Genomic DNA, 22,983 nt, shown 5'->3' on the forward strand with positions numbered 1-22,983 from the left:
CAGTGCCCAGAACCTCCATTCTGCTGCCAGTGTACCTGCCTGTGCTAGCTCCCTGTGAACGAGCGTGCTTGCCCATGAGAGCTAGAGTGAGTGATTGGAAAAGATGACGAGGGAGGTTTGAAGGACTCCTGCACACAGTAAATCTTTACTCTGCAGGAGAAAGCAAGAGGGAGAGAAGGAGGAGCGCTGTGTCAGACTGAAGCCTAAATGAGTCCAAGCTGGCACGTCAGAGCAATCTTTATTTCCTCCTTTACACTGATATTGGGTGACCTCCAGATGTGTGTTCTTCCCCTCCTGGTGGCCTGTGAAACTGCCTGAGGGAGTAGGGGAGGGAGGAAGGGAGGGAGAGACCCAGGGAAGGACAGCTTTTGCTCATTCTTCCTCCCTGTATTCATGCTCAGGTAGACTAACCCTTTCCTGCCCCTTCCCCAACCCACGCTCCAGAGAACAGGCTTTCTCCCCCTCTCTGGAGCCCACATCAGGACAACAGCTCTTTCTGTCCCCAGTCCAAATCCTGATGGAGAGAAGGCTGTTACTCTATCTATTTTGCACCTGCGTGGGCTCTTCCGTTTCCTGGTCTTACTGGAAGCTGCTCCCGTCTGCTCAGGAGGCTGCCTCTAGGTTTCCACAGCCTCCACTAAACTGTAGCCCCTTTTCACGTGCAGGGTGGTAGCTCTCCAGTCATTGGGATGGAGAATAAAGGGAGCAAGTTGGGTGAAAGAACTCTTAGAAGATTGGCAGGGATGGGAAGGACTGCAGCAGCTATGGGGAACTATCCTGTCTTTGTCTTGCCTTCTCTTCCCATTCCTCCCCCCACTCCTCCCTGCCAAGCTTCTCATGCGTATAGCCTTTGCTGCTCTTCCCCCACCTTAATTCACTTCACCTCCGCTGCTTTCCTTCTCTACTCTGCACTCTTCCATTCTGCCCTCCTCCTGCTCCACCCTATACATTGTCTTGCTCCATCTCCCTTATCCATTTCACACCGTGCTGTCCTGCCTGCTCTCAGCCCTGTTGTTTACCACCACACATAGCGTACCTCATGTTTTTAACCCCCCTACCCCATGCAGACACCCTGCTGTCTGTCGTCTGTGCACCTCCTTCCATATACAAACACACACAAGGACAGAACTGTACAAACCTCGGCATATTGGCATTGGTCTCACTTCCAGTAAAATTACTTTTTCTTCATATTAGGCCAAGGCAAGAGTGCAGAGACATTTATGAAACTTTGTTTAATGTACTGAAAAGCCATCGGCTAGAACATTTAGGAAATTGATTTTCCTGGCATTGATGAACTCTTTTTATTTTACCCCAGTATTAATTACTTTTTTTTTTAAAACAAATTAATTTAAGAGTCGTAAAACCTAACAAGTGAGCCAAACGTCAGTAGATCATGTTCCCCTCTCCCCTTACTCCCCCTCCCTGCTACTAGTGCTGGTATGGGAGGAGAAGAAAAATCAACGCCTTGCGTGACGCTCTCACTTTGGTTCTCTGTAGGGGAAGCTTCATCGCTGCGAGATTATGCTGCCACCACCATGAATGAGTTCCTGGGCATGTTCGGCTATGATGATCAGAACATGCGGGATGAGCTGGCCCGCAAGATCAGCTTTGACAAGCTGAACGCTGCTACCTCAGAGGCCACTGCGACTGCTGCCTCTCTGCCTGGCGAAGATGCCATGAGCAAACGAGCCCGCTTCTCCAAGTATGAGGAGTACATCCGCAAACTGAAAGCTGGAGAGCAGCTCTCTTGGCCCATGCACTTGGCCAAATCTGAAGAGCTGGGCTCCAAGCTGGTCAAAGAAACTTCCTCGGTGCTGGCACAGCCCATTCGGGTGCCAGGTCCAGATGCCTCCATGGTGACGGAGACCAAAGCCACCATCCTGCCGCTGCCCTCTCCCAGCAGTTCCCAGATGCAGGGTCTGATGTCACGGGCCTCCAAATATGACTTCTTCATTCAGAAGCTGAAGACGGGTGAGAGCATCAGGCCACAAAACGGCAACACTTACAAGAAGGCCTCCAAGTATGACCTAGAAAATGTCAAGTACTTGCACCTTTTCAAGCCTGGAGAAGGAAGCCCAGATATGGGAGGAGCCATCGCCTTCAAGACAGGCAAGGTAGGCCGGCCTTCCAAGTATGATGTGAGGAACATTCAGAAGCTTACTCCAGTAAAAGCTCCAACACCCAGCCTGGCCCCTGCTCCCCTCGCCAGTACCCCCAGCAGCACTCCTGTGGCTGGGCCAGAGCAGTCCGTCTCATTGCCATTCAACACTCCTGAGTACCTGAAATCAACTTTCTCCAAGACAGACTCCATAACAACTGGAACAGTCTCTACAGTAAAGTAAGTGTCCTCCCACTTTTCTTAATCTTTGTAGTAGTGAGGGATCGTACCTAAAGTCTGTGTGTGGATCAGTGGGCAGTTCCAGTCTGTGTGGTGATAAATATGGCACTGTTGGTGTGATGTTTCCTTTTGCTCTCTGTTGGAGTGTCTGCTCCTCTGTTGCACCTTACCTCTCTTTTTATCTTATTTACACTGAGGATGTAGCCTGCGATCAGCAGTCACAGACATGAATCTGGAGCCCACTAGCTTCTGGGTTCATATGTTAAAATGAAAGGTGAAGGAACGTGGTGCTGTCAGCACTCTAAGGTCAAAGTTGTAACTACTTTACTTTCTCCTCCTGGTTCCCCAGGCATCCAGCTGTGTCTGTAGGACAACCTGATTCTTGCTTCCGTTTAACTCAATGGCAAAACTCTGCTGACTTTCCTGTTAGCAAGATGGGCCTTTTTCTTTGTCCCAGAACTCAGAAGACATTTTGGTGCCTAGTTCCCAACAATATTCATAGGAGTTAGGTTTATACATACTTCTGGGGGACAGGGCTGTGTCTTCTCAATTTGCTTGTTCTTTACACAAATAGAGGTGATTCAATTACCCCTTGGACTGGACAAACTCATTAGCCCAATTACCACTAATAACCTCCTACATATACATTGTTGGCAATCTCTGCAGTGCTGCCATTGACTGGAGATATCTGCAGGCCTTGCCAAACCTTGGGATTACTTTTCAATGTGGCTTCCAGAGGTGGTAGCTGTAGCAAAGCTACATATGTATGTGAGGTTGCAAACAGGGAGGATGGGAGGGACTTCTCTGCTTTCTTGTCATGGTTTGGATTTACTTGTTTCTCACTGTGGACCTTGGGCTTTTGTGAGCTGGGAATCCCATGAGGTCATTTGTAGTAAGTCTGGGACGTCTGGCCTGCAGTTCTGTGGCAAATGCCATCACACCCCCCCTAGTACTTTGCTCTCTGCTAAGGAGGAAGGCAGTTCTGTGTTTGATATGTGGACCTAGGAGGCCTTGGGCTGAATCCTCACTCGAGTGTGTTCTGCAGTCTCAGGCCAGTCTGCATCTCCCACTTTCTGTGTTTCTCCACCTGGAAGGCAGAGCTCACGATACGTGTCTTCCATGTGAAACAGTTCTTTCCCAACTGCCTGCAGATTCGGGAGCTCTATGGTTAAGGTGTATGGGAAAGAGCAGAGAATTATTAACATTTGCATTTGGCCCCCGCTCAGGACGAACCCTGTGTGTGCTCCAGATGGCAGGCAGGGACTCCTATTACTGAAAAACACTGTGTTGTAAATATTCCTGTAGGCACAGTGCCTTGTTGTGATGGGTGACTTGGCCAGGGCCTCTGTCCCTGAAGAGTCTGCAGAACGCTCAGCTGCCTGGAGTTCAGTGGACATCCTAGAGCTGTGCTTGGGGGGCTGTGAGCCTCTTCTTATCTGCTTGGTGTTGAGCTGGGATCCCAGTTTGATTTCCTTTCTCTTGCTCATTTCCTGCCACTTGCAGATGCGGGTTTGCAGCACCCTGGTGATCTCTCCTCTAGCCACAGGGCTTCCTCAACTGGGGCATTGCTGTGGGGCTGCAACAGGAATGAGGGTGGCCAGGGCCTTCAACCTGGCAGTTCCCAGCGTCCTGATCGCACCCTGGAGTGCAGAAGGGGCTCCAGTCCCTTCTCCTTCAGGCTGCTTGCTAGATACAGGCTTTCTGATAAAAGAAAATAGCCCATTAATTGCGCTGGTGGAGGAAGTGCTAACTGTGATATCTGGGGCCTGGCTTTCCATTCGGTCCCCACTGGGACCAAATAGCCTGTCAAGAATTACCCCTTACTCTCACACGTGGGTTTAAACTCTCTAACATCTAATGCTCTTAACCTGCCCTGAACTAATCTACCTATTTCAAGTGAACTCTGTGCGAAAGTAGCCTTGATTAAACCAGGCTACAGAGCCGTCAGGAGTAGGAGTAGAGGTTGGGTGTGGGCAAAACCAAGAAGGAAGACTGTGTATAGCCTGTCTGGGATTGTGTTGGTATGCCACTATCTCTTCGGTAGGCTGGAGTCAGGGCCTGCATCTCTTTTTCCTCTTGCTGAACTCACTGAGGATGTAATTTCTGTCTGCTTCCTAGTGATGTGAAGTAACCCAGGCTTACGTGACAGTTGGGTGCAGCTGGGTTGGTTTTCTCATTGATTAAAATACATAAATACCTTTGTTGCCCCATCTGTCTATCCGAGTTGGGGTGTCTGTGAAAAATGAGGCAGTTAAAGCCCTGTCTAGGGAGCTGTAGCCACATTGCCAGTACCAGGTAGCAGTCCACTGTGCCTGCGGGCCTGGGAAACGTGCAGTAGCTTACGGCATGGCTGAAGCACAGAGACTCTTCTCCCACAGTTGAGCCTAGGGCAGACGTGTCTCGATGGCCCTTCCACCACTGCATTTAAGGTGCAAGGTGCTCCAGGGAGGTGTTTCTTTTCATGTAGACATCACATGTTTATGGGTATTCAGTTTTTTCTGTGAAAACAGGTTTTCATGGTTGGTCTTCTCAGTGTCTGCAACAAACTGAACTGAGTCCTGCAAAGAGAGAACGTGCAGGAGGGGTGGTAGTTGGACTCTGTGGTTCCCTAGGAAAAGAAGGGACAAGATTTGAAGGGTAAGGAGGATGGAGGTTAAACCTATGGGTGTCTTTGCTGGTACTCTTCCCTGGACCCTCTCTCCTGATGTGTCAGTGGTGTGTGAGAGAAACAAGGAGCTTGACTGTGCCCTGTTCCTGCCTGCTAACCAGCTCTGCCCTGTGTGTTTCTCATTAGGAATGGATTACCCACTGACAAACCAGCTGTCAGCGAAGACGTAAATATTTACCAGAAGTATATTGCCAGGTAGGCAAAACTCTTGACTTTCTTGGGGAGAGGCCTGGAAGTATGAGGGTGGAGTGGTGGTGGGAGAGATGAGACCTTGTCCATCTGGGTCAAGATTTTAAACCAGCCATTGGCACTTCCATTTCCCTCTGGCATCAGTACTTGCTCTGTTCCCCTCCTTGGAAGAGCAGTAGCTGTGAGAGGTGTACAAGCATGCCAAGAGCATGCTCGGCTTCCCAGAGCTGTTAGACTTTGTGACAAATAGTGGAAAAATGTTTCACAGCAGAAGCCCAGAGTTTAAATGGGAGTGCTGTCTCTTGATTGTCCTTCTTTCTATCCACTGATGTGCTGTCTCCAGCCTTTTTCCCCCTCCCATGTCCTGTGCCTGCAGGAGGCAAGCACAGAACATCTCACCTCTGAGGATCTAGGCTGGAGGAATTCACAAGTGTCTTGAGTTTAGGCAGGTCTTGGCATGAATGTGAGTTTATCCTAGAAAATCTTGCAGCTTCTTAATATGAGAAACCCTCACTGAGTAAGGTTCAGACTAGGGCATCTTATCACAACTGTGGGCAAGCTTGGGTCAGGAGTGAGCGATGCTGAGAGGGAGCCCAAGGCTGTTGTGGTTTGACAGTGAGTCTCACGAGAGCCAGAGGGACAGAGGAGATTACTGCATAACACCTGCCTGTTTCATAGCTCACAGTGTAAAGGGTCTATCGCCCTTTGCCCTGGCCTGTTGGATCCTCCATCTGTACTGTGAGAAAGCTCACCACAAAAGCCCCTTGTATACAGAAAGACAGCAGTTGGGGAAGCCATCAAACACTTCTCCCCCAAAATAAAACCGAAGGCTTTGTTCCCACCAGCACTTGGGCACTTACAAGAAGGGAAGGAAATGATTACTGTGCTTTCTCACCTTAACAGAGTCTATAGTCTCCTTGTGGGAGGCAGTCTGCTGCTAGGAAGGTGCAAGGGAAGATCTTGGCACATCAGCAGGGCAAAAGGGTGGAAACAGTGCTCTCCCTAGCTGGAGAGTGGAACAGGAGGCGATTTCCTTTCCTCCCTTTTGCCCAAATGCCTCATTTAGGAGAAGGAGGCAGAAGACTACACGGGAAGGGAGGGCAGCTGCACCACCACATGCAGCTCTTCAAGCAGCCATGCCGCTAGTGTGTGTGGCAACTCACTGCCTCCTGGGAGAGTAGAGGAATGAAAGCAGGCGTTTGAGCCCATCTTTGTGTGGGACAGAAGGAGCAGCACCTTTTTATTGCTGAGACTGCAGAAATCGAAGAGGTTGCAGTGAGAGAGGAGATGCCACCCTTTCTCTCCCCGGTTCCCCTCTCAAGCAGAGAACTGTATCAACACTTCACCCACATCCACTCTTTGTAGTGCTCTGCAAGCCCCTTCCCCTGGGTCAGGCAGGTATCTGAGGGAGGCTTGTGAGATAGCTAAGGGACACCACATCCTGCTTAAAAAGCTCCGCAAGCCGCCCGTTGGCAGCACAGCCACTTCCCTTCAATTTACACACAATTTTAAAAACAGTTTAAAGCCTTAAAATCTTGTTGATGCACCTTAGAGTATGTGCATGTAAATGTGCGCGTGTGTATGCGTGTGTGTGGTGTATAAGCTTTCCTGTTATGAAAAAGCTAAACAGATGCTGTGCTTTAAAAATTAATAGCTTTGAACTGTTTCAAGTGTCAGAAGAAACACAGGATAAATATAACCCTTTAGGAGCCTAACCTTACAGACTGAAAGAGCAGAATTTCCCCTTTGTGCTGTGTTTGCCGCTTCCCTCCTTCCCCGAGCGCAGGGTTTGGTAGAACACTTGCCGCTCCCTTCCTGCGCTGCAGACAGCACACACACACCTTTCCTGGCACGTGGAAGGGAGGGCAGGAGTTTGAAGTGCTAGAACACTTGTTTAGCTGTTGCTTTTAAAGCTGAGCCCACGAGTTACTCCTGTTAGGATGCTTCAAGGAACTTATCCCATACAGTCAGATCTCTTCGGTGTCTGGCCCTTCTTTTACTGCAGTTGGCATCTCTGGTCATTTTGCATCCTCACTTTCGAGAATGTTTTGGGCTGCTTTGCTTCAAAGGTGTCTTATTTGTCAGCAAGTTCTTTATGTTCCTCTTCTCTCTGCCTGACCTGCGCTTCACAGTTCTGCAGCCCTGCACAGCCCTTTGCTCTCTTCCCCATCTCATCAGTGGAATAGGGAGGAAGCTTTCCGCAGAGCAGTTTCTTTCCTTTAAAGCTGCTGGTGCTGCTGCTGATATAAAGCCCTGGACTAGCAGGACTAGGTTTGATCTGCTGCCGAGCTGCCTGTACCTGGTTGGTGCCATGGTGACTCAGGCTGCTGCCTGTGCCCTGTGCTGGCCTCGCAGCTGCCCAGGCGTTGAGCAGGAATCGCTTCCTCTGCTTTCAGTTCCACACCTTTGTTTGTGCAGCCAGCCTTGCTGTTTGCCTTGCGGTTTGTTTCTTCTCCACTGCTGAGGTTTGTTCCAGTTTCTCAATCACCTGTTCTGACGTGATCCTGATTTCCTGCAGTATTTCTTCTCCTTCCCCAGGGAGAGGCATGTCTGCTCCTGGCATCTGTCCCTGTCTCCCTTTGTGAATGCTGAAGCAAAGAAGTCATTTAATTTTTTAGCAATGTCTATCTTTTCTGTCAATTAAGTCCCCTTTCCATCTCCTGGAGGCCCTGCTGTCTCCACAGTTGACCTCCTCTTCCTTACTGTGATTCACAAATGCCTTATTTAGTACTGCTTTTCATCCCCACTTTTTCTATCCTGTAGCTCAGTGTTACATCACCTTACAACGATCCATAATCTTCCTTGTTTGTGTGCTGTTCCTTGATTTCCCCGGAACACCCTCACTCCTCTCATTTTTTCCTTTTTATCCGTTGCCCTTCCTTATTTCTTTCCCATGCCCTTTATCATATGCACTCCTGCTGTGTTTAGCACTAAGTGACGTGAGGAACCTTTGAGGAACCTTTGAGCAGATGGTACTTTATCTTTGAATGTTTCCCCTCTGAGTCCCCTTCTCTCCACTGCTTTTCCCTTTCAAGCTCTTCAGCTCGTCCAGGGTCCTCTAGAATATACACCAGAGAGCTCATTGCACTGATTAGCCTATTACTGGATCATCCCCTTTTGCCAATTATTGATGTGTCTATCAGTCAATACATTCTATGTACTGTCTGTTTGTATGTAGATATTATATGACATTTCTGGCTTTCTGGGTATTTTTCCACCCTGTATGTCAGGAATTTCCAAATTTGCCGTGTGGAATGCTCAGTGGTGGCCTGCAGAAATGGACTGGGTGCATGTTGTTGACTTGCTTCTTGTGTCCTACTCTTCAACTGCGCTCAAAGACAGGCTGAAAACCCTGTTGTTTGGCACTGCACTATTTTTTGTTGTGAGCAAATAGTGTATCCACATCAAAAATAAATGATTGGCATGGGAGAAGATGTGCACACAGGGTTGTGATGGTCTGCCTGTAACAGTTTGTTCTGTTCCTCTTGATCCATGTCACCTTTCTGTTGATCTGTCCATTTTACTGGAAGTTCCTATGTAATCTTGCCATGATCATCTTTTACCTGTGACTTACCATCTAATCCACTGGTTTGCAATCTTCTTTGTAGTGTGACACTATACTGTGAAAAAAAAATGTCTTGAGACATAACTCACACAAATGAATGCCTGAACTTTCCTGAGGTCCTACTAGATGGGCATATATCTAACATTTAGAATCCCTATTTGACTGATGTTTGTTGGTCTCCTTCTGGCATGAAAGATTTCTGAAACTCACTGCTGTGGTTCTCTAAATTCACACATGAGAATTTCAGAATTGTGTGATATTTAATTCAAGGACCCCTCTTTCTTACTCTTCCCCAGGTAAGCAACTTAGATAATGGAGATGAATTTCAGAGGGAAAGACAGACATAGTAGGGATGTACACAAACTGAATAATCCTGCTCAAGAAACACCTTTAAATAGTGACAAATTAAAAAAGGAAGATGGGGAGGGTCACCACCCTTGTAGGGGTTGAAGGGGATGGGGTTTAATGGCATGAACATGTGGGATGAAAGCAGGAATGGGACTTATTTGTACCTTGTTTACGGGCACTACTGTCAGGACACTGTTTTACTCTCTCTGCCTTTCTCTCTTCTGTCCTCCTCTCGTGTTCGCAGGTTCTCTGGCAGTCAGCACTGTGGACATATACACTGTGCATACCAGTACAGAGAACATTACCACTGCCTTGACCCAGAGTGCAACTACCAGGTAAAAGAGGGGTAAAAAGTTATCAGCACAGCTCTGTGAATGTAAAGGGGAACAGCCTAGGGCAGATGTGTGCCCTCCTCTGATTTCCTCCCTTATGCACACACATGCATCTTCACTTTTCCACTCTGAAAGAGGGCAAGGTATATCTTGAATTTACTAAAACCCAATTTTGTTTCCATTTAACCCATCCTAATGCCATTTAGCCAAACCCAGACCACTGTAACAAAGAGCAGATTATAGAGCAGCTCAAGTCAGTCGGAACTACTCCAGATTTACATCAGACAAACCAAGAGAATAAATTCTGCTGTGTTACAAATTGTGCCTGAAACTCGGGAATGCTGATCTGTTAGTCTGTCTCTTTCCCTCCTGCTGCCCGAGTGACATTGTAGCAGCAGTATCTGCAACAAAACACCCAATAAGACCAGCAGCAGCCTGGGATTTGTGGGGAAAGCGTGGGGGCAGGAGCATGTGCGATGCTGTAAGTACTGGGAGAATTGCCAGGGGAGCGACGTCAAGGCAGCCGAGTCACGTGCTGTGTTTGTTTACCCTCTCCCCAGGTCTGTGCCTTTGACACTGCCATTGCTGTGGTCAGGCTGCGGGTGTGTAAGGGGGAATCCCAGAGTTTGCCTCCACTGTGCGTCAGGCACAACTTCAGCCCTGCCCCAGGAGGCCTTTGGGTCTCAGAGGAATGAGTCTGACCACAGCGTAGGAAGTTGATCTGGATCTGCTGAGCTTGGCTGTGGGTTTCTGTTGATCAAAGGAGAGTTTGTCTCTGGGATGCATGTAGTGGTCCTCCTAGCCCACCATTTGGTAATTGAGATGAGTCAGTCCCAACTGTGACACGGATATCTCTGCACCAGAAAGAGAGAAAAACAAAGGATGGAAAGACAGAAAAACCTATTATTATGATTGGCCTCATGATTATTTCCTAAGGAGTCTGGAAGCTGCTTGCAAAGGAGCTGTCTGGTCTCGCAGGGAATAAGGATTTAGACTGCTTTTTAAAATGCAAATTATTTTATGGCTGAGATATATTTTAGAATAAGTAACGCTCTGTAATAAGTGGGCACAAATTAACGATGATTGGCAATAGCAATCCTGTATGTACGCCCTGGGAAATCATACCTCTAGCCTCCAAGGGATTCCTGTTGAAATCTATATCTGTATATTCCCGTGCCAATACCAACGAGATTGATCAGGATTGATACTATAGGAGGAAAGAGTGGAAGTGATAATCATTTGTTTCCTATGAGGGAGACTAGAAAAGTTGTTAAACATTAGAATACAGGCCTTTTCAATTATGCCTCAAAATAAATGGATATTGATTTCTTTTAAAAAAAATCAGATTTACTTTCCCACCTTCACTGTTAAATATTGATGTCTGTGGGAAATAGAAATGAAAAGCTTCATTTTAAAGGCACTTAGCCAGCTCTGACAGTGGGGTACCCCTTCATTACTTCAAGCAGGTAGAGGATGAAAAGGATATTCTGGTCATACAGATTTAGCTCTGAGCTCTACTATCATCTTTTTCTATGACTGGAAGAAAGTTCTGTGTCCCTGTTTTCCTAATAGAGCCATCCTACCTTGTCAGGGAGGCAGAAGACTTACAGTAGGAAGATAATATAAAAGAGCAGAGTGTTTTTCCCAATTTCTAGTCTGACATGAATGTGGCAGCCAGTATCTTGTTAACCACTACCGTGAGTGATTTGGAAGCTTGGATTACTCTCTTGTAGGCTGTTTAAGTTCACTGGTTTGCTTTCTAACTATAGCAGTTCTTGAGATAGTAGCAGCTAAAATTATGTTAGAAGAATTGCAGTCTTAAAGCTGCAGGGAGTGTATTCTGGACATCGCCCCAGTGTCATGTTTACTCTACAACTTTTCATGTGTATATACTTTCCTTTTACCAAGAAGATACATGCACACAATTCCTCTTTAATCTGACTCTCCTGGGGTGATTACTGCTGAGCTTTAAACTCCTGGTACCATAAATTTATTAACAACAACAAAAAAACCCACCCTGCCCCCAGGATTACTCACCCACTCCCATCACGTGTGTCTCACTGTCTGTGTCTCTATCTCTCCAGAGATTCACTAGTAAACAGGATGTGATTCGGCATTACAACATGCACAAGAAACGTGATAATTCCCTCCAGCACGGCTTCATGCGCTTCAGCCCCTTGGATGACTGTAGCGTGTACTATCATGGCTGCCACCTGAATGGGAAAAGCACACACTACCACTGCATGCAGGTAACAGCTCGACTGGGGGACAGATGGTAGCCCACGAGGCATGTGAAGAGCCATTGTTTGAGCTGTGTCTCTTTTGGGGTGGACTGAAATGATTCTTGAGTTCAGGCAGCCCAACTCTTCCTCGTCAGAAAGCTGAGGGGCTGTCGTGAGGCAGAGGTGACATTCACAGCCTCTCTTGCTCACTTCTGGTTCAGGTACCTCTTTGTAGAGTCTCTGCCCTGTCCTCACTGCACTCGCCCTGCCAAGTGTTGGGAAGGGTGAAGGGAAGCACCGTTCTCTGGTTTTAGAAGCCTTGTGCATGCAGTGAGGCAAAGCAGGTCTCAAGGTTTTCTCACAGTCTTGGACTTCACTTGTTCAAACAAGTCCTGTTCTCTGAGATGCAGGGACCTCTCTGCGATGCCACTGCACTGCCTCTACTCAAATCTGATCTGTCACTCCCCTGAAATCAGACTTGTGACACATCTGCTCTTGAACACTGGGTTATTTTTCTCCATAATCAATTTCTAAAGTAACTAAACTTTAATGTCACATCTCTAGACTTAACCCCCCCAAATTTTCCATCTCCTTCACCAGTGGTGCTTGTCTGTGGTGTAGGCTGGGAGTTCTGTTTCAGGAGCCAGTCAGGCTTCAACAGCAGCGTAACCAGAGTTGGAGTTGCTGCATAGATGTGACTGTGACGCCTACACTGTTTTTAGACACAGACACACCAGATTGTTTGGGTCTTACCCTGATCGTTCTTCAGATTAGAGATTTTGATACATACTTGTTTCATTAGAATTGTGGCCTAAACCATTGCCATGAGAACGTGCTGTAGTTACAAACAGAATAATCTAAGTGAATGCTTCTCTGTTCTGAAAACTCAGGTCTCACTTCTTGTCCTATCCCAACAGTTTTAAGACCCCAGTTAAAGTCACAAGGCCTTAATCACATGCTTAAATGCTTTGCAGGGATAGACTTCAGCATATGTTTAACTTGAAGTCAGGTAAGCTTTCTGAAGTCAATGGAGCTTAAGCACATTCTTAAATGTTAGGCATGCACTCAAGTATTGTCCTGAATAGGGGTTGGTTTAAGCATGTGCTTATTACAACATCTGATAAATTGGGAACTTCATGTGACTTTCTGTTGAGGACATTTTCTGTTATGCTTCCATATTGATTGTTTAGTTTCTTCACTTGACCAGGATGGGATTTGTTTAATTTATTTTTTTTTTAGAGTATGAGGTGTGTTTCACAGCTTTAAGTCACTCTGAGTTTGAATAGAGACCCTCGTTTGCACAACTATATATGGGTAATTCCATCCTGTGCCCACTGTCTTCCAGGAAAATAATGCCCATGTAAGCAGTGTCTTACAGGAAAGGTGTCTGAATATAAACTCCCAATTAAAGAAAATACTGCTTAAATGGCAGAATTTGTGCCATCCATCTCAGGGTTGTTTTTTTCTTTATGTCCATAATTGGTGTGGATAAAATTCAGTTAGTTGTTTATATAAACTGACATTTTTTTAGGCTTTAGCACCAAGAGCTGCATTGCAAATTATTCCTAAGGAGGTTTTTGTTTAATTCTTTTTTTTAATGCTGTGCAGGGTCTGTCTTTTTTCAAGGTGTCAGTGCAGAGAGAGAGAGGCTCTTTTATATTGGAAATAGCTGGAGATCCTTTTTATTTTTTTTTTTTTCTGAGTATTTGTCATGGGTTTTGTTACTGCCTGTTTGAATCAACCTGGGCTGAACTAAGAGGTGGTGTTTTCGTTCTCTTCACTTCTGAGATGGTGCAGGCATTGGCACACGTTGTGCTAGAGAAGAAAAGAAAAAAAAAAAAAAAAAGCCTCCCTCAGCAGGGCTGAGGACGTTTTCAGATTCCAGTGTTTTTTTACTCAATATGGCAAAGTTGCCCGCTTTACCCAGAGGAAGGCAGGTTTTCAGCATTCCGTCCTCGTCACACCATTCCCATTTGCTGCACGAATTCAAAAGTATTGAAGTGGTAGTCTTGAACAGTGACAGGGAAAAAAAGTCACCAGTTTGCTAAGATCAGCTGAACATAGGGTTTATGCTTTGCTAGAATGAAACCCGTATATTACAAGCTCAAAAGATTGGCATCATGTTGCACCACCCTGCCTTACCTCCCAGAAGGACTAAAGAGGTAAATAACTCATTCCCACTCAGTTTTGTGTTCCCCAAATAGATGAAAGCCCTGCTTAGTTCTGTGTTGCTCCAAGATAACAAAAAGTAATGGCATCTGTCAGTGTTCTTTTCTCCTTAAGAGCAGGAACCCTGCTTACTGCCTTCCTAAGCAGGCATGATTATCTGTAGCCGGTCTTTTTATCCTTTTGCATCCTACCCATTTTTTCTTACTGTTTCATGCCAGAGAGTTGTTTGTTTGGTTTTGTTTTTTTTTTTTTTCACAACTGCTCTATCAGTCTTTAGATTGGGAATTTAAGTGATGACTTAATACTCCTAGGAGAAGTGCACAAGTGGAACTATTAAATGTATGTGTGCTGCTCGTGTGTTTATTATTGCTGGTAATAATGGTAGGCTGTTAAAACGCTGTGCTGATGACTCCCTGTTTTGGCCTGGGGTAGGTGGGTTGCAACAAGGTCTATACAAGCACCTCTGATGTGATGACCCATGAGAACTTTCACAAGAAGAACACGCAGCTCATCAACGATGGGTTTCAGCGGTTCCGTGCCACGGAGGACTGCGGCACCGTGGAGTGCCAGTTCTACGGGCAGAAAACCACTCACTTTCACTGCAGGTGAGACAGCAGGGAAGGGGAGGAATCCTGCCTCAGAGTTGCATTGTCTGTTTGCCGCCTCCTGCCAAGTCATAAATTGAGAAGTATATGCAGGGACTTGATTTTCCCTGCTGTCATCTTCTCAGTACTGGTCTTGAGAGAACTTATGCTCCAGGGCAGATGTGATTTCCAGGATCTTGCCACAGACCACTCTCAAGACAGGAGTGTGATCTGAGGTGATCTGGGGAAAGGGTACCCATTAGAAAATACATCCTAGAATCATTTGGGAAAGAGATCCCAGTGCTCTTTGGAGTTTGGCAGAAGTAGGCCATTAACATACTGCTAATGGCACTTCCATGCTAGAGTTCTCTCCAGCCAGCAGTCAGCCAGCTCATCCCTTTCAGGGCCAGACTCTGCCTTCTGTACACAAATGCTCCTCTACTGATTTCTCGTGCTCTCAGGAAGAGTAGGAAAGCACAGTTTGTGCCTTAGCACCCTTTAGGTGCTCTTGCGGTTGGAACTTTTAGTGCTGGTTGCCTCCATCCCCATGTTACTGTGGCTGTTCCTCAGAGTGGAGTGAGCTTCCCAGCTCTCTCACATGGCAGCATTTTCGCTTGCCTTGGTGTCACAAGTTAATCAGCATAAAGCTCCTCAGCCCCTTTGCAGCCAGGGCCATTGTCTCATGCTGGCCCCAGTCCTTATCCCAGAGGGAGGCAGGTGACAGCAGTTGGGTTGTGCTCCTAGCCCACACAGCCAACCACCCTCTCCTCCTCGATGCCCTTGCAGGCGACCTGGGTGTACATTCACCTTCAAGAACAAGTGTGACATTGAGAAGCACAAGAGCTACCACATCAAAGATGATGCCTATGCCAAGGACGGCTTCAAGAAGTTCTACAAGTATGAGGAATGCAAGTATGAGGGCTGTGTCTACAGCAAGGCCACCAACCACTTCCACTGCATAAGGGCAGGCTGTGGCTTCACCTTTACCTCCACCAGCCAGATGACCTCCCATAAACGCAAACATGAGCGCCGGCACATCCGGAGCTCAGGAGTGCTGGGCCTGCCCGCCTCTCTCCTGGGGTCCAAGGATAACGAGCAAGAGGAGTCCAGTAACGATGACCTTATTGACTTCTCTGCTATGAGCTCGAAGAACTCCAGCCTGAGTGCCTCCCCCACCAGTCAACAGTCTTCCGTTTCTCTCATAGTCCCAGCTGCACCCTCCTCTGCTGCTGAGCTTGCTTCCTCACAGGCCAGCAAGTCTGCCAACAGCATGACACCAGCCACCAAGATCTCTGGCCTGCTCTCCCAGGCTCTTCCCAGCAATATACCCTTGGCCCTGGCACTCTCCAACTCAGCACTTCCTGGAACAGCTGGATCCTTCTTCCCCATCATCCCCAGTCGGGTCTCCACACCACTTCCCGCCAGCTCAGCTAATCTGATGACTGCTGGTTCTTCTGGCACCAATCCAACATCGTCTGCCCCTACGGATTCCTCATCCCAGGCTATTTCAGGATCTAGTGAGCCAGCAGCTACTTCTTCTCCAGCTCCAGCAGCATCTATAATGGAAAGGATCTCTGCTAGCAAGGGATTAATCTCTCCTATGATGGCCAGGCTGGCAGCAGCTGCACTCAAGCCCTCTGTGGCACTTGAAGCAGGTGAGTTACCCTCATCAGTTGTGCTAGTGGTGGGAGGAAGAGCAGTGCCTGATGACTTGGAGAGGAGTGAATGAGAAGCCACCCAGTTGTCCATGGGACTGGAGGTGGGGTGGAGGTAGTAAAGGAACATAAATGGGAGAATAAATGTGGTCGTGCCCAGTTAACCCTTGAAGAGGGCAGTCTGGGCATGGTTTACTGTGGAGCCTGGCTATACCCTCACGGCCAGAAGAGAGGCAGGAAACGCAGCTTTGCCCACAAATGGCGCAGGCTCTTGCCAGATCTGAAGGAAGAGTGTGGCCATGTGTATTGCCTAGTTTGCTGTAGGCTGAAAAGAGAGAGGCACTGTATTAAAAATGGAAATGAAGAAAAAGCTTGGCCAATACTTGGCAGGCCATGCAGCAGCCTACGGCCTCTTCTGCAGACTGTATCAAGTTTTGGCTGGGTGGTGTTGATCCTGTGGCTCATTGCCAGTTGTTTTTCTGATCTGGAGGGTTGGTTCTGTGCTGCCGCTTTGTTGTCCCAGCTGTGCGTTGGGAGATGGTGTTGGTACAGTCCACAAACTGGACCTTTCTCCAGCTCTTGCAAGCTGTGCTCCTCTGTCCCTGCAGCTCCCTGAGCTGGGAGGGGCAGCAGCACTGTGAGAGGGGCAGAACATGGGTCTGAGAAGTCCCCTGGGGCAGCCCGGAGCCCTTCCTGCCGCCTACACCTGGGGCAGGTCGTTGCCTGTGCCCAGCCCTGCCCACAGAGACGTGGGGCTACCTCGAGAGCGCAGGGTACTCCCACAATCTCCCGCTGAACGTGGGCAGCTCGTGGTGGGCAGCGTGAAGTTGGGGGGGGGATGCCCTGCCCGGCAGCACCCCGTGGCGTTGGGCAGCCCCAAAGCCTGGAGGCTGGGGGGGAGCTGCGGGCCCCTGGGGGGGTGCGTGCTGCCCATGTTCCCTTCCACCCAGGAGCAAACGAGGGAGTAGGACGAAGTGATCTGATTAAAGAGGGAGGGGAACTTTCACATACTTCTAAAATTATTATTTGAAAAATTGTTTCCTAAAGCAGAGAAAGGTCATTGAGGGAACTATTTTCCTTTATTTTTTAATAAAATGCCACTTGCTGTCTGAGAAGCAGCTCGCTGTCAGCTGTACTGCCGGAGGGTAAATTAATATTTTAGTCACTTGGGGATTGTGGAAAAAAGCTCTGCAGACATGTTCCTGTCAGCAACTTTTTTTCCCTCCTTTTTTCTTTGCTGTTCTTCCTAATTTTTTTCTTTAATTTGTTCTCCCACTTTCCCCCTTTCCTCTTTTTTCCTCTTCCTTTAATTTGAATCATTCTCTCACGGGCTCAGCACTAAACCTCCTCCCAAACAAGAAGAATTTCTCTTTTTTGTGGGGACAACGTGGTGGCGGTGGCGAGAGGTCGCGCAGTTTGAACCAGGCCCATTGGCTGTCACCTTCGATAGCCCCGGCAGGGCAGATGCTCCTGCTGGGCAGGCGCAGTGGCGGGCCACCGCTGTCGCTACGGCAACGCTGGGATTGGGGACGAGGAAGGGGGCTTGACTAGCAGTCGAAAGCTGCCACATTGCCTCAGCATTAACAGAGTCTTTAATAAACGCTTAAGAGGCAGCCCCGCAAATTAGTTATGACAGTTTGTGCAGAGAATCAGGTCTCCCCCACGCTCCTTCCGCCCTTCTCCTTTAAAGGGCCCATAGCCTGGACAACTTTGACATAATTTTGCAATAATTATCACTTGAAGAATTTCCACGCTGGAGTGGACGTCAGAACCCATCATGTCAGCTTGGCAATAAACGCTGACCAGCAATCCCAGCATGTCCCTCCCCCCACACTTTTTCTTTGCTTTTACCATTTATGCACTGGTGCTAGTGATTTAAGGTACTTATTTGCCGTTGTAACCTCTTTTTAGACCTATGCTTTTAATTTAATTTTTGCATTTGATTTTGGTGTCTTTCTCAAGCAGGGAATGGACAACCAGCAGCTCCCGGACGGTTCAATCCAGTTCAGGTGAAGCAGGAACCTGTGGAGGCCATGGGATCGTCATCTGCCACCAGTCAGGACTCCTTGCAGGAGCACAGCTTGGACCTGAGCGTCAAGGATCACGGGTGAGAGAAGTGCACAGGCAGGCACACTTAGCTCCTTCCAGCAGCAAGCTCTGAGAAGTTTCTGTACCTGTAATGAGAGGACAGAACATGCTGATGAAAGGCAATTTCACGGTGCCTGAGTTAGATGCCCCCAAACTGGAGGCAGGGAGTCTCTCTCTACTTCCCCTCAAGCATGTGTCCTCCAGATAGTTTTTTGGGCTCACAAGCACCTACTGACTCTTTGGCAAGAGATTCACCTCTTGTGCTCCCCTCTGGGAAATAAGCCACTGGCAAAGCTCCTTCTTTGACTTAGATATTCCTGCTGTTGTCATCAAGAGCTGGTTGAAGGCTGCTCCAGTGCCACACTTCAGCACACTTCTAGCAGGAGCATTTGCACTGATGTAATAGGGCACTGAATTGGGGCTGGGAGGCACCTTCCAGAGAAATTGGACACAAAAACCAGCTGGGTGTCAGGCTGGCTCTGGTCCGGGTCTGGCATGTGCTAATTTATAGTTACAATGATGAATCTTTTGCACTTGTGCAGATGGGAATGCACCTATCTCAAAGCATGTGTCCCACTTGTCCAGCATCTCTACTGAGAATAGGAGTGTTTGGGGGTTGTCCTGCGTGGAAAAATGGCAGAGGAGCTGATACTGGGGCTAAGTGAGCCTGCTCCACTTTGACCTTTGTGTACATTCCTTTCCATACTTTAAACAAGGCTCAGTTTGGGACCCCAGCACTCGTATTCTACTGCGGCCATTAGGGATGCATGTGAAACACCAGGGCTGCCTTTCAGCCCGCCTGGCTGTGGCCGTGAGGGTTGCTGCCTTCCCTGCTACCAAGGGCACCCGTGGCCCTGGCAGTACGGGTCTCCCAGCAGCATCCCCTCTGCTTTTGTGGCTATTTCTGAAAGTTCTAGCGGGATGAAGGAGTAAAATATGGGATGGGTTGTGAGTCAGCTAATAAGTGTGATGGTCTGGACACTGGAGGAAGAGGTCTGGACTACAGAATAGCTGACAGAACTAAATTCTGCCGACTTGGGACTCTCTTTCTCTCCATCTTGGCTATCACAAGTGAAAGAGTTTGGCCTGCCCAAGGGAGGGTGGGCATCATTCTCTTCCTCCGGATGTAGCAGGTGAGGAGTGAGGCAGCTTGAAGGGAGAAGGATTAATCTCAGTGCTCACAGTCCCTGTGCACATCTTAACTAAACCCTGTTGGTTTGTGTGTTCCAGTAATGAATCAAATGGCCACACAGTCTCAGCAAATTCATCTCTTTTATCCTCGCTTATGAATAAGGTAAGAGCCATCCATCAAACGCCTTTCATTCCCCCCACCAAGAGAAATTAAAGCTGCGATGGCGGGGAGGGGGGGAAGAGATGCGTTTGTTTTTTAATGTTTTGCCTCTAATAAGATGAGTTTGTACCATTTAAATTTTGAGACCATTTTTCATCGGGTATAATTTCAGAGCCACTGCTTACGAATTAATTTAATGAACTGGCTGAAGAAATATATTGCAGCCTCTGACACCTTTTTTTTTTTTTTTTTCATCCTTTCTAGACAGAGGAGGGCTCCGAAAGATTTTTTTTTTTTTCCTCCATTTTTATTTCCAGAACCTGGCAACTTCTCTCTCTCTTTTTATAGTTACTCATTTTGTTTATTTACTTAAAAACATTTTCTTTCATTGGGGGAGGGGGAGGATAATCATCTGTTTTTATGAAAGAGAAGAAAAAAATTAGAAGTTTTGAGCTAAAATCATCAATTTCTGTCTATCTGGTGTGAGTAATGGTGTCCAACAGAGACCCCTTTACCATGTTCTAGAATATTTATTTTAGATAATGCACAGTTTCTTTTTCCTTACTTTTTTCTTTAAATTATACATCATCTCAAATATATATTTCCCTTTCACATGATAAATTCTACTGTACCAAGATTAATTTCGCTGTTGTATACAACTGCAGTAGAGATCAGGGCAGCCTTTGAGCCATGCTTTAATATTCTACTGTGTGATAGGTTTTACAGGCATGACTATTGCCATCCCCTTGGCTCTGGGCGTTACATGCATCAAGGCCATATAACCCTCAAGAGAGGGCAAAGTGACTTTGCCTAGTAATCTCTCGCCTCCTTTCTCATTTCATCACTCTTTTCTCTGTGTTGTTTAATTTCTGCCTCTGTCCTTATGCCACTTTTCTTCTCCACTGGCTTTCTGTTACACTGGGGTTTTGATGTTCCCTTTTAAACCTAATTTCTTATTTGTTCTTGTGTATTGTCCCTTTAGTGATTCCAAATATGCAGCTCTTTCTCTAGTGAGTAAATCTGTTTAGTAAGTCTGCTGTCTGGGGTCCTGAGTCATTCTGAACGCCCCAGCTCAGGGAAATTCCTTTTCAATAGATACTTGAAAATATCGAGGAGAATATAAGAAATAAGCATTTGTTTTTGTGCAGCCCTGCGTAAGATTCTTTACGTTGTGCAAAATAGGTGTAGCACAGGTATAAAATATGAGTTCTTCGGGTTGTTCCTTTTTTAAAGAAGGAATGGGATTAAGCAATGACATACACTAGCAAAGACTAGAGCCCACTGATTTGAAGGAGCCTGTTCCATGACTAAGGATAGCTGAATCAAGCTCAGTGTGCTCAGGAACACATCACGCCTGCTTCTTTCCTCTTGCTGCACACAATTTCTGTTCATGGAGGAATCCTTCACTATTTGTCTAGGAAGAAGAGCCCTTTACAGAAACAGAATGTCCAGCAAACACCAGTGGAAAAAGACGACCTGAATTTCTGGCTCCAGTCATAAAGACTTGCAGTCTCCACATAGCAGCAGGGGCTTTACCTTCAGGGGGCATTAAGAAAGCCTCAAATAGCCAGGGTTCCTGTAGCGTGCTGCAGTTTATTTAGGGGGCTGTCAGGCTTAATTAACTGATATTTATAAAGGGCTACAAGATCCTCAAGTGGGTGGAGTTTATAATGCAAGTATTGGGCCCAATCCTGCATTTTATTCATGCTGTAAAATTTCACTATTGTTACTGGAGGTAACTGAGAACACAACAAAGCAAGAAAGAATCTGGGAAATTGTGCATTTATTCTCAAAGAAAATTTCTTCTCTAAGCACTCTCGAGTAACTTCCTTTTTCTATCCTGCACATCATACACCTGGACCTCTAAACCTTCTCTGTGTAGAATCTATTTGAAGCCTTTCAGACAATGCAAATTGTGAGTCAAAGTCCTGCTTTGTGGAGAATACATCCATTTAGTACAGAAAGTGACAGGATTTCTTTATTTAAGTTAGTAAGAATTTTCCAGGAATTTAAGCAGAGCCAGAATTTTTCCCCAGTTGAATCAGATTTCCCCCCTCCCACCCCCAAACATACCTGATAGTCACTTCAAAGAAGGAGACATCCTTGCGACTGGGATGAGGTGATTCTAAACAAACTAGAGCTTACCAGTTTTATCACTAGGTCTGCACTAAGAGACCAACATTTTGTAGGAGCTATACAGAGCTATTAAGGTTTAAGCCTGTGCACCTTTTCCATACTCAGATAGGGCATGTCTCTCTTCACCTTAGTTTCCCCAGGTATAAAATAGACACGATGCTTCATTCCTTTGCACAAAAGCCATGAATATGAGATGGGCACCTGAGTACTTTGTGATAGTTGGGTGGAGGTTGCAGAAGAGTGAGGTGTTAAGTTTTGCCAATGCAGTTGAGGCAGCCTGTGCAGACTTCTTGTCTTCTCTCTTGATCTTTGAAGACACGGCCTTCTGTGGGACAGTCCTGAGAACAGACTGGCAGTGCCCAGGGCTGTGTGCTGGGCTTGATGCAGTGTCTATGTTCTTGTTCCAGATGTCCAAGACCAGTGCCAGCCTTGGCAACCTGCTCAACATTAAGGCAGAAGGAGATGGCAGCCAGGCTGGGGCTGGAGAGCCAACACAGTACTTGGGCAAGGCAGTGAAGGCACTTGTCCAGGAGAAGCTCTCTGAGCCGTGGAAGATGTACCTGCGCCGGTAAGGAGAGCATGGAACTGGGGATAGAGGAAAGGGAAAATGATTTCCTTTGCAAAGGGTCTGGCTAATTAGTTCACACTTGAATTCAGAGTTCTCTTGAATTTAAAGGCCTAAATCTGTGGTATGCTGATCACCTTCTGGTCCCGGTTAGCCACAGTAGGTGTCAATGTCCTGTAAGAAATATCTGTTCACATAGAGTTACTTTGCAAAAGGATCTTGAGAACCAACTACGAGGACAGATCTTCACATAGTCCTGTTCGCCTAGACTGCATCTGAGGCTCCTCTTTATGTCCCCAGTCTGCAGGTCCGGGGACAGGCTGCAGCTTGCTCTTAGCACTGAACTTCTGTAGTTACTACGCACAGATCACAGGAGCCTTGAAATGCTTGCTGTGGCACTTCCTCTGATCACAGGAGTAGGCCACTGAAACAAAATGAGGAGTATAAGGGGTATGGGAACGGGGATGGTTTCTGCTGGTTTTGTTGTAGACAAGAAGGCTCGAAAGGAAAATGGAACAGATACAAAACTCACCCACACACAGACACAGGCACATACATGCCCGGACAGACACATGCTTTGAGCATACACAGATACACCCAGGCAGACACATACAGGTTTGTGCTCTGACACAAGACAGTTGCCTACCAATGCCTGTGGACACTTTGTAAATCACAGACTTTAATGGAGAAGACTAGAAAGTCTCCTAGTCCATCTGCCCCTGGCCAGTGCGAGATCCTTCCCTGTAGCCCATTTGCATTTTGTCCAGCCTAGTTGTAATTATGCCAAGTAGTGTGGCTATTTTCTTGTCTGTGGGAGCATTATTCTACCACAT

General features: G+C 47.0%; 1 protein-coding gene across 5 annotated transcripts in view; it reads left to right on the forward strand.

The window, feature by feature from the left end:
* Positions 1-22,983, forward strand: part of CASZ1 (castor zinc finger 1) — a 167,558-nt gene that overhangs the window by 125,952 nt on the left and 18,623 nt on the right. For 3 of the 5 annotated variants that reach the window (XM_026862864.1, XM_026862862.1, XM_026862865.1), the window contains 9 exons: positions 1,498-2,338; positions 5,133-5,201; positions 9,353-9,443; positions 11,525-11,689; positions 14,264-14,436; positions 15,202-16,070; positions 18,033-18,177; positions 19,389-19,452; positions 21,993-22,153. In XM_026862864.1, coding sequence (XP_026718665.1) covers positions 1,498-2,338; positions 5,133-5,201; positions 9,353-9,443; positions 11,525-11,689; positions 14,264-14,436; positions 15,202-16,070; positions 18,033-18,177; positions 19,389-19,452; positions 21,993-22,153 — 2,578 coding nt within the window. The remainder of the gene's footprint in view (positions 1-1,497; positions 2,339-5,132; positions 5,202-9,352; positions 9,444-11,524; positions 11,690-14,263; positions 14,437-15,201; positions 16,071-18,032; positions 18,178-19,388; positions 19,453-21,992; positions 22,154-22,983) is intronic. The other 2 variants (XM_026862863.1, XM_026862866.1) reach the window with 1 other exon arrangement.

The sequence above is a fragment of the Athene cunicularia genome (genome assembly GCF_003259725.1).
Source record: "Athene cunicularia isolate RWA chromosome 21 unlocalized genomic scaffold, athCun1 chr21_part1, whole genome shotgun sequence".
NCBI lineage: Eukaryota > Metazoa > Chordata > Aves > Strigiformes > Strigidae > Athene > Athene cunicularia.